This window comes from Xenopus laevis, chromosome 6S (assembly GCF_017654675.1).
Source record: "Xenopus laevis strain J_2021 chromosome 6S, Xenopus_laevis_v10.1, whole genome shotgun sequence".
Lineage (NCBI taxonomy): Eukaryota > Metazoa > Chordata > Amphibia > Anura > Pipidae > Xenopus > Xenopus laevis.
In genome coordinates, this window is record NC_054382.1 from 135,900,021 (window position 1) to 135,911,096 (window position 11,076).

The window sequence follows — 11,076 nt, forward strand, 5'->3', positions numbered from 1 at the left end:
CTCCCAACTGTCACCTGTACAGGACACGCCTCTCCTTATCCTATTACCTTCCAAAGGGATGCCACTTCTCTGGAAACATATATAAACGCAGGTATGGCGATCCTTTTATCTGAAAACCCGTCATCCAGGAAAGCTCGGAATTACAGAATGTCCGTCTCCCCATAGAACTCCAATTATCCAAGAAATTTAATTTTTCTGTGTAATAATAAAACAGTAACTTGTACTTGATCCCAACTAAGATATAATTAATCCTTATTGGAGGCAAAACCAGCCTATTGGCTTTATTCATGTTTATATGATTTTCTAGTAGATTTAAAGGAGAAGGAAAGCTATGGAGGCATTTTATTGCCAATAGATTAGCTGCAATAGTGCAAGCTAGAATGCTATATTTATTCTGTAGAATATTTTTACAATACCTGAGTAAACAGCTCTAGAAGCTCTCTCTGTTTGTTTAGGATAGCAGCTGCCATATTAGCTTGGTGTGACATCACTTCCTGCCTGAGTCTCTCCCTGCTCACTCATGGCTCTGGGCTCAGATTACAGCAGGGAGGGAGGGGAACAAACTGAGCATGCCTCAAGCCCTAGCCCTGGAGGTTTAAGCTGAAAACAGTTAGTCTGATACAGAAGCCCCATGAGTACACAATAGAAGGAAGAAATGTTGCTGTTTGACAGAGGACTCAGTTCAGCATTACTTGAGGGGTTACTGGTGTATTTATATAGACCTTTCTGATAAAACTAACTTAATTTTAACCTTTCCTTCTCCTTTAAGGTGTGAAGATCCAAAATTATGGAAAGATCTGTTATCCGGGACAAGCCCATGTCCAGAGCATTCTGTTATAACAGGTCCCATACGGTTATATACCAGCCTTCCAAATGGTCTTCCCCTTTATCCTATTAATAACACTGATACCAGAGATCATTTACACTGGGCAGGTGCAACTCTACATTGCAATGATTCTATCCAAAGGGCCGGATTCTCTTCAGTAAGAAAAAAAATCCCGGTTTATCAAGTGAAAACTCATGGATGAGATTTAATTTGAGGAGGAGAATAAACTTCCTCCTAATCCACTTTCCAGTTTTTTTTTTCCTGTAATAAATCTGAATTGAATGTGGCCCAGTGCTGGGATCATTGTACCTAAATATGTTTTATAAGAGATGTACATGAACCATTGTTACAGTCAATTACTTCAAATATTTTGGGAGTAAATTAAAATTTCCCTGATTTCAGCCACCTGGTTGCTAGGATACAAATTACCCTAGCAACCATGCACTGATTTGAAATAAGAGACTGGAATATGAACTGGAGAGGCCTGAATAGAAAGATGAGTAATAAAAAGTAGCAATAACAATACATGTGTAGCCTTACAGAGCATTTGTTTTTTAGATGGGGTCAGTGACCCCTATTTGAAAGCTGGAAGATGAAAAAAAAAAAAAAGACTAAAAATAAATAATGAAGACCAATTGAAAAGTTGCCTAGACTAGGCCATTCTATAACCTACTAAAAGTTAACTTGCCCTTTAAGAAGAGCAGAAACCTTATTCTGTTCCCACACATTATTGTGTTTCCAGTAAGACGTTGCCAGGGGTAACCTCTTTCTTTCCTCTGTCTCATGCAGTATTTTCAGTTACCTGCTTGGAGTGGTTTGGTTCCTGGGCCTGGCATTCCACCCTTTCACCCTGCGCTCCTATATCTCCCACAATTCCATGGGATCTACTATGGTGGAGGAGCAGTTTGTGTCGGGGGAGAGAGCCGTCTCCTACGCCCGGGAGTTTGCAGCTCACAAAAAGTCAGCTGGGTGAGTGATCTCAAGGGTGCAAGATAATGATCTAGGGACTCATCTGAAGTCACAATAGCAGAGCAGCTTCTTTAATCTCCACTGGACACCAACAGGGTCTTCTGCATCCAATTAAGGGGGTACCTTAAGCCCATGTTAAGCCTCCTAGTTACACCTGTTTTACATTAGATAATGGTATTACTAGTAGGCAGGTTTAGTTTTAGCAGTGGTTGGTGTATGAAGTCCCAGCCTCATATCTAATGCCACATAATAACACTGCTCTTTCATGGTTTACATCTTATCTGTCTGACCGTTCCTTTAAAGTTTCCTTCTCTAACTCTACTTCTACTACTTTCCCACTCTCTGTTGGAGTTCCTCAAGGCTCTGTTCTTGGCCCCCTGCTGTTCTCGCTCTATACAACTTCACTAGGAAAACTCATTCAGTCATTTGGACTTCAGTATCACCTTTATGCTGATGACACCCAACTCTACTTGTCTACTCCTGATCTTTCTAATTCTGTCCTTTCCCAAGTCACAGACTGTCTCTCTGCTGTCTCCTCCTGGATGTCACACCTGAAACTGAACCTTTCTAAAACCGAACTCATTATATTTCCTCCAAGATCTTCCCCTGTCCCTCAGATATCACTCACAGTAAACAACACCACCTTTCATTCCACCACACAGGCTGCCTAGGAGTCATCTTAGACTCACATCTGTCTTTTTCACCACACATTCAAACACTTGCAAAATCTTGCCGTATTCAACTGCGCAACATTGCTCGAATACGACCCTATCTCAGTTCAGAATCAACTAAAACACTGGTTCAGTCTCTCATCATCTCCCGCCTTGATTACTGCAACTTACTCCTCGCAGGTATTCCAACAAGTCACCTTTCACAACTCCAATCTGATCTAAACGCGGCCGCTAGACTCATTCATCTATCTCACCGCTCAACATCAGCTGCTCCCATATGTATGTCCCTTCACTGGCTCCCAATCTCTTCTAGAATCAAATTCAAATTACTTACACTCACATTCAAGGCCCTTAATAATGAAACCCCTCCCTATATTTCATCTCTAATCTCCAAATACACTCCTTCACGAAACCTACGCTCTGCTTCTGATCTTCGCCTCACTTCTCTCTCATCACTTCTGCCCATTCTCACCTACAAGACTTCTCTCAGGCTTCTGCTTTTCTCTGGAACTCTCTGCCACAAGCTCTCAGACTTTCTCCTTCTTTCCAAACTTTCAAGCTCCTTAAAGACCCATCTGTTTAAAGAGGCTTATTCGATGTACCTTAATTAATCAATCATTGCTGTATCAAAATCACAAAATTGTTTCTAAAATCCTAATGTCTCAATTGTACCCTAACCTTTGACTGGGCCTGGAAGTTTTGTCAGAACTCTGCCCTTTCCTGATGAGACCACAGAAAGATTTGTACGTAATGGTTGATCTGTGATCACTATTTCCTAAAGGAGACATTCAGTGTAAAACATAAGAACGTACCAGTGCGTTATACTCGCTTAGACAAAGAGCAATTGTGAAACACTTATTCCCCCACTGTACATAAAGCATGATTCACTAATATAATACTTACTTTATATGACATAGTAGTGCACACTGGCAGCACCAATCAGGATCACCAGTATGTATCAGCTGACACACAGCTTATTGCCCAAGTACCACAAGGAGCCTTCAAGCTGGGAATGATCATAGTCAGTACCTGTGAGTATTGTGGGCCAGTGCAAGTCCTATCTCCCAATTTCTTATGAAACAGACACATAGACAGATCCCTTGCCAAAGCAACAGCATAGTGGGATAACCGTAGCTAACCAGTGGAGCTTACACTCTTTATTTGTGGCAAATCATTCCAGGTTTAGCCAATCTGGATGTGAGAAAGAATGATGGAACATCACAGTTTTATAAGGCAGAGCTTGGATAGTATATATATATAACTGTAGAACTAATAATCCTTCTCCCTTCTTGTACTTCTCCCCTATAGATGGTGAAAGGTACTAATGTGTATGGAATATTGAGAGCTCCACGTGCTGCCAGTACAGAGTCTTTGCTTCTGAGTGTTCCTTGTAGTGAAGGACAGAACAATAACCAGGCTGTTGGCCTTCTCTTGGCACTGGCCTCGTACTTCAGAGGTGAGAGATCCACTAAATCCACTGGCTACAAACAGATCAGTGGAACGGTCCCTCCCTGAAGCCATTTTTCTGCTCGCCATTGATATGACATGGTATGTTGAGTGATCTTTCTGATTGTGTGCTCAAAGGGAAGATCTACTGGGCTAAGGATCTCATCTTCCTGGTGAATGAACACGATCTGCTTGGGATGAAGGCCTGGCTGGAAGGTTACCATGATGTGAATGTGACAGGTATGTGATGTGCTTCCCTGCTCTGTGCCTCCAAATAATCAATTTAGTTACAGGATTATGTACAGGCTGTGGGGTCTACAGATCTGTGAGACCTCAATCATGTGACTTGTGCTTTGATACATTTCAGTCACTCTTTACTGCTGTACTGCAAGTTGGACTGATATCACCCCCTCCCTTTGCTCCCCAGCAGCCAAACAACAGAACAATGGGAAGGTAACCAGATAGCAGCTCCCTAACACAAGATAACAGCTGCCTGGTAGATCTAAGAACAGCACTCAATAGTAAAATCCAGGTCCCACTGAGACACATTCAGTTACATTGAGTAGGAGAAACAACAGGCTGCCAGAAAGCAGTTCCATCCTAAAGTGCTGGCTCTTTCTGAAATCACATGACCAGGCAAAATGACATGAGATGCACCTACACACCAATATTACAACTAAATACACTCCTGTATGTGTAAGGTGATTGGTTGGTCAGTGCACTGAAATACCCAACCCAACTTGTAAATCAGTATAAGAGTATATAGTGAATAAAGTACCCCCTATAGTAAAATATAAGGATATTATCAGTCACCGAGGAGTTCCATGACCATATTTTTCATACCGAGTTGACTTCTAACATCCTCATGTTTTCCAACAAGGGGCACTGTATTTATTATAATACGTTTTAGTGAATCATGTGACAAAAATGACATCACAAATCACCATTTATAACTGACGACATCATTAGTCATGTTTATATAGTGAATAAAGTACCCCCTATAGTAAAATATAAGGATATTATAAGTCACCAAGGAGTTCCATGACCATATAAAAACATGAGGCTGAAGGCCGAGTTATACAGGTCATGGAACTCAGAGGTTACTTCTGATATCCTCATATTTTCCAACAAGGGGTACTTTATTTATTATAATACACAAGTTTACACAGGTTGGAGGGAAGGTAAGTGATGCTGGTGAAGGAGAAAGAAGTGCAACACTAACAAGACCAACTGACAGGTACATATGATATATTCACTCACCTTACAATTCTGTGCACATGTCTATAGCTGTCTCTATATAGATATTGGTATATTTAACTGTAATGCACCTGAGTTTGATACTTACCTGCCATGCTCTGGGCACCTTTATAAGGAAGTAAAGATTGTGGATGTTTGATGTTATGACTAATGAAGTCCAGAATATCCCCCCCATGTGAGTCCTTATGTCACCAGTCAGTCATATTTACGTGGGTATTATCACTGATCACATGTAGCGATGAGCCTCATTTTTCACCAGGTTCCGGCATGAAAAATGGGTAAAAAGATCATTGTACATCAAAAAATATTGTTGCCAATTGACTTCAATGCATTTGGCGAATTTTTCACCAAATTTTTTTTCACCAATTTTGGCGAAACGCGTCAGATTCACCCATCACTACGTCACATGTCGATATTGATTCATTAATGGTGATCTCATTAGGGCAATAGCAAATAATCAGTTACTGGTGACTATAAACACTATATACAAATGGAGGGGGCACGTATTAACCAATGAACAGCTGAATACAAATGTGTATATATATATATATATTGTATATATCAGGAGAGTAGAAGGGGGATAGGGAGAGAACATCAGATATAGGATAGAACCCCCTAAACTGCTTCAAATAATAGTTCTTTTTCTCTAGTCTAAAGGGGGTGGGTCTTTGTTATGTTGATTCTTTTATGGGTAAAAATGTCCCCTGCTATTTGTCTATAATGTCCTCTAATGTACTTGTAAAGTCATAGTAATATAGTAAGTAAGGTTGAAAAAAGACACATGTCCATCGAGTTCAACCTTTTTTTTTTTTTTTTTTTTATTAACTACCTATCTGCCAGTTGATCCAGAGAAAGGCAAAAAACCCATCTGAAGCCTTTCCAATTTGCCTTAGAGGGGGAAAAATTCCTTCCTGACTCCAAAATGGCAGTCGGACTAGTCCCTGGATCAACTTGGACTATGAGCTCTCTCCCATATCCCTGTATTCCCTCACTTGCTAAACACCATCCAACCCCTTCTTATACCTATCTAATGTATCAGCCTGTACCCCTGATTCACTTCCCAGCTCTCCCTGTAACACCCCTTTCCCTCCTCTAATCTCATTGGCTCCCTCCTGTCTGCTGGGAGGAGCTACTGGTGAATAAAGCATCCGACCCTTCCTTATACCTATCTAATGTATCAGCCTGTACCCCTGATTCACTTCCCAGCTCTCCCTGTAACACCCCTTTCCCTCCTCTAATCTCATTGGCTCCCTCCTGTCTGCTGGGAGGAGCTACTGGTGAATAAAGCATCCGACCCTTCCTTGTACCTATCTAATGTATCAGCCTGTACCACTGATTCACTTCCCAGCTCTCCCTGTAACACCCCTTTCCCTCCTCTAATCTCATTGGCTCCCTCCTGTCTGCTGGGAGGAGCTACTGGTGAATAAAGCATCCGACCCTTCCTTGTACCTATCTAATGTATCAGCCTGTACCCCTGATTCACTTCCCAGCTCTCCCTGTAACATCCCTTTCCCTCCTCTAATCTCATTGGCTCCCTCCTGTCTGCTGGGAGGAGCTACTGGTGAATAAAGCGTCCGACCCTTCCTTGTACCTATCTAATGTATCAGCCTGTACCCCTGATTCACTTCCCAGCTCTCCCTGTAACACCCCTTTCCCTCCTCTAATCTCATTGGCTCCCTCCTGTCTGCTGGGAGGAGCTACTGGTGAATAAAGCATCCGACCCTTCCTTGTACCTATCTAATGTATCAGCCTGTACCACTGATTCAGAGAGACAATTCCACATCTTCACAGCTCTCACTGTAACAAACCCCTTCCCAATATTTAGGCGGAACCTCTTTTCTTCTAATCGGAATGGGTGACCTTGTGTCAGCTGGAAAGACCTACTGGTAAATAAATCATTAGAGAGATTATTATATGATCCCCTTATATATTTATACATAGTTATCATATCACCCATTAAGCGCCTCTTCTCCAGAGTGAACATCCCCAATTTGGCCAGTCTTTCCTCTTTACCAGCTTAGTTGCCCTTCTCTGTCCCCTCTCTAATACAATAATGTCCTGTTTGAGTGATGGAGACCAAAACTGTAGGGCATATTCTAGATGGGGCCTTACCAGTGCTCTATACAGTGGGACCCCCTCCTCCCGTGACTCTCTGCCCCATTTAATACAAGTCAAGACCTTATTTGCCCTTGATGCTGCTGACTGGCATTGCTTGCTACAGACAAGTTTATTATCTACAAGGACTCCAAGCTCCGTCTCCATTATGGATTTGCCTAGTGCAGTCCCATTAAGGGTATAAGTGGATATTGTTACATCCCAGGTGCAGGACTTTACATTTATCAACATTGAATCTCATTTGCCACTTAGCTGCCCAGATTGCCAGTTAGTCAAGATCCTGTTGCAAGTGCCACATCCTGGATGGAATTAATTGGGCTGATAGTTTTGTGACATCTGCAAACACTGATACATTACTTACAACACCCTCCCCTAAGTCATTAATGAACAAGTTAAATAAAAGTGGCCCCAATACTGAGCCCTGGGGGACCCCACTAAGAACCTTACTCCAAGTAGAGAATGTCCCATTAACAACCACCCTCTGTACCCGATCCTGTAGCCAGTTTGCTATCCATGTGCAAACGACTTCATTAAGCCCAACAGACCTTAGTTTAGAAAGCAGTCGTTTGTGGGGCACAGTATCAAACGCTTTGGCAAAATCCAAATAGATCTACTGCCCCCCCACTGTCCAGAATCTTACTTACCTCATCATAAAAAGCAATCAAATTCGTCTGATATGACCTATCCTTCATAAAGCCATGCTGATTGCTGCTCATAATGACATTCACTAGGACAACATTTTGAATGTGATCCCTTAACAAGCCTTCAAATAATTTGCCCACCACAGATGTCAGACTTACTGGCCTATAATTGCCAGTCTGAGATTTTAATGCCTTTTTAAATATTGGAATAACATCAGCTTTTCTCCAATCCATAGGCACCATACCAGATGACAGTGAATCTGAGAAAATCAGAAATAGGGGCTGGTCTAAGACTGAACTAAGCTCTCTTAGAACCCGGGGGTGTATGCCATCAGGCCCTGGAGCCTTGTTTAAATTAATTTGTATTAAAGCTTTATGAATCATATCCTGAGTCAGCCACTGACTAGATTGAGCTGAACCATTCGTGCAGTTATTAAGTGTAATCATGTCCCCTCACAAGCGCCTTTTTTCCCCCAGAGAAAACAACCCCAACCTTGTCAGTCTCCCCTCATAATTTAACTCTTCCCTCCCTCTAACCAGTTTAGTTGCACTTAGTCTCTGCACTCTCTCCAGCTCATTTATATCCCTCTTAAGGACTGGAGTCCAAAACTGCCCCCATACTCCAGGTAGATAGATAATAGGTCCCATACCTGTATAAGTAAAATATCACATTACAGATCTATGCAGGGTTGTTGTCTGTTCTCTACATTTGTGCAATACAGGGGTGTCAGGTATGTGACTCTACTAATTCTAAACTGCAGCTTCTATAGCCAGTGAGTAAAAGTGGCCATACACAGGCCGATATCAGCTGCAGAACACTAAGTCGCCATCTTATGGGCCAGTATATTCTACAACCCACGGGCTTCCCCGACCCATATCTGGCCAGGCAGACTTAAACTTCTAGTCGGATTGAGGACCACTTTGGTTCATAAATGCGCTCTTGATCCCAATACCTGTATTCCTGAACAGATCGTTGGGCCCTATTCCAATATCGCCAACTCAAGGTGAGCATATCGGTGCAAAATCCACTCATTTGTAAACCTTAACTAGGAGCAGTTGTATAAAAATTATAACTCAACTCAAAGAGTCAAAATCAAGGAATCTAGATGCTGACTCTCTGTTTATCATACAGACAAGTACATGAGGTCCTCTGCCCTCAGCTCTCAGCCTATTATCAATATTTTATGGAGACATTTTGTGCATTCAGCTCCCAAATTATATTTTCCCTTTTCAACAAAACAGATTTATTTATCATTGTGTTGGTTCTTCTCCATTAGGATGAAGTGCATTGTTCTCCTTCTGGTTTGCTTCTCTATCGGATGGGTTCACTCCACCCCACAAAAAAAGGTAGGACAATCCTCTTGGTTTCACATTAGGTTCTCATTTTTTCTTTCATAGCTCTATGCAGAAGTTATTCCATGCAGATACTTTCCTGCACCCTAATGTGGTTATAATTAAGTAATACTAACGCCTCTCTAATGGAAGCCCAAAAACATTGTAGCTATGGCTCAATGTGAATGGTTTCCATCATAAAAATGTAGAATGCTTCATTAACTCCATCACTTATAGCACTTATGATGTCACTGTAGCGTCAGTACAAAAAGTATCAGCCCATGACTTCACATTGTCCTAGAAGGAACATCACTAATTAGTTTCAGCAATTAATCTTGCAAGGGGATGAGATGCCAAGCAAATCTCCATTAATAGAACCAAGTACTCCACTGAAAGAGCTATTGATGGAATTAAGGGCAACCACATGTTTAGACCATCTACCAGCACTGGCAGTGACAATCCTGCTTGTTAGTCACCTAAACTGTCCTTATAGAGAAGCCATCTTTACTATTAGATTCTCCACCAGTGTCGAGAAGATCCTGAAAGCAAGCCCATCATACGTTAGACCAGCACCTCTGAAACACCAGTAAAGAACATTTTGTAATCAATAATGATGTTTTGTTGGCAGTTAATGTTGCAAAATTTGGAGAAGCCTCACAGAGCTCAGATTACAGACCTGAGTACAATGCTGCTGCTGCTGTCGATGGTGATAGAGACTCAAATATGATGGCGGGTTCATGCTCCCTTACTGGTAACGACAAGCCATCTTGGTGGCAGTTGAACCTAAAGCACAGGTACAAAGTGGAGAAGGTGGTGATAGTGAACAGAGGAGACTGCTGCAGTGAGCGCCTTTTGGGAGCCCAGATCCGTGTTGGATTCACAGCCAATCTGAAGAACCCACTGTGAGTCTCAACTCTTTGAGCTTATGTTTGTGCCTAATTGTCCAGGGAGCAACTCTGTGCCTGATATGTAAAGGCACCACAATGTACAATGATCAGCCATAAATAGGATTAAAGCTTCTGTTATTGTCTTTTCTCTCAGATGTGGCACCGTAACTGATGTCTCTGAAGAAACCATCACTCTGTCCTGTCACGGGATGGTGGGTCAGTACGTCACTGTGTCTATTCCTGAACGTGAGGAATATCTCCAGCTCTGTGAAGTGGAGGTCTATGGGAACAAATACAGCCCTGTTGTACCAGTCCATGAGGAATCGGAGGAAGATGTACTGCAAGACATAGGCAATTTATATAAACAGTAAAGAACACCTTGGTTTATTAATCTGCTGAATCTGCAGTGAAACAATAAATAGAAATTCTGGTTCAGATTGTGTGCTTTGCATGATTGTGATACATACAGTTCTAGACGGTTAGTTCTTTTTCCTTAGAGAGGATATTTACCTTCAGAGAACTGTCAAATTTGAGGAGCCCATGTCAGTAGAACCATTTCCAAGTAAGGAAAGTCAGGCCTGAACCCAGAGCTCTGTATGGCCCACCTGTTATTCTTTATTTACATGTATTTGATACAATTGGCTGGAAAGATTCAGCCAATCAGGTCAATGAAACTTCATTATTTGGCTTTTGACTTTTAGCATCTGTCGTGATCAACTTTTTTGGTGTGTGTCTTGAAAACCTTTCACACCGCATTTTACACCATTTTTCTGCCGTCAATTGTATTTGCACAAACACTCCATCTCTACCTCAGATTCCACCCAAAATACACCCACTATTTGGTAATGCTACACTTAACTGGGGTTCAGCAACCTCATCCCACCTGGCTCTGGTTCATTGGGCAGCTATGGATCAGTGTTACAAAGGCAACT

General features: G+C 41.9%; 1 protein-coding gene across 3 annotated transcripts in view; it reads left to right on the plus strand.

Annotated features, from left to right (window-relative positions):
• The window catches only part of LOC108695356, a 28,356-nt gene extending 17,777 nt beyond the window's left edge, over window positions 1-10,579 (plus strand). Inside the window, exons 3-9 of one of the 3 annotated variants that reach the window (XM_041568245.1) lie at window positions 1,616-1,795; window positions 3,775-3,922; window positions 4,051-4,152; window positions 8,895-8,929; window positions 9,203-9,272; window positions 9,886-10,159; window positions 10,299-10,579. In XM_041568245.1, coding sequence (XP_041424179.1) covers window positions 1,616-1,795; window positions 3,775-3,922; window positions 4,051-4,152; window positions 8,895-8,929; window positions 9,203-9,272; window positions 9,886-10,159; window positions 10,299-10,515 — 1,026 coding nt within the window. In that variant the 3' untranslated portion in view covers window positions 10,516-10,579. Of the gene's footprint in view, window positions 1-1,615; window positions 1,796-3,189; window positions 3,210-3,397; window positions 3,498-3,774; window positions 3,923-4,050; window positions 4,153-8,894; window positions 8,930-9,202; window positions 9,273-9,885; window positions 10,160-10,298 lie in introns of those variants that run through there. The other 2 variants (XM_041568247.1, XM_041568246.1) reach the window with 2 other exon arrangements.
• Window positions 10,580-11,076: the final 497 nt, after the last annotated feature.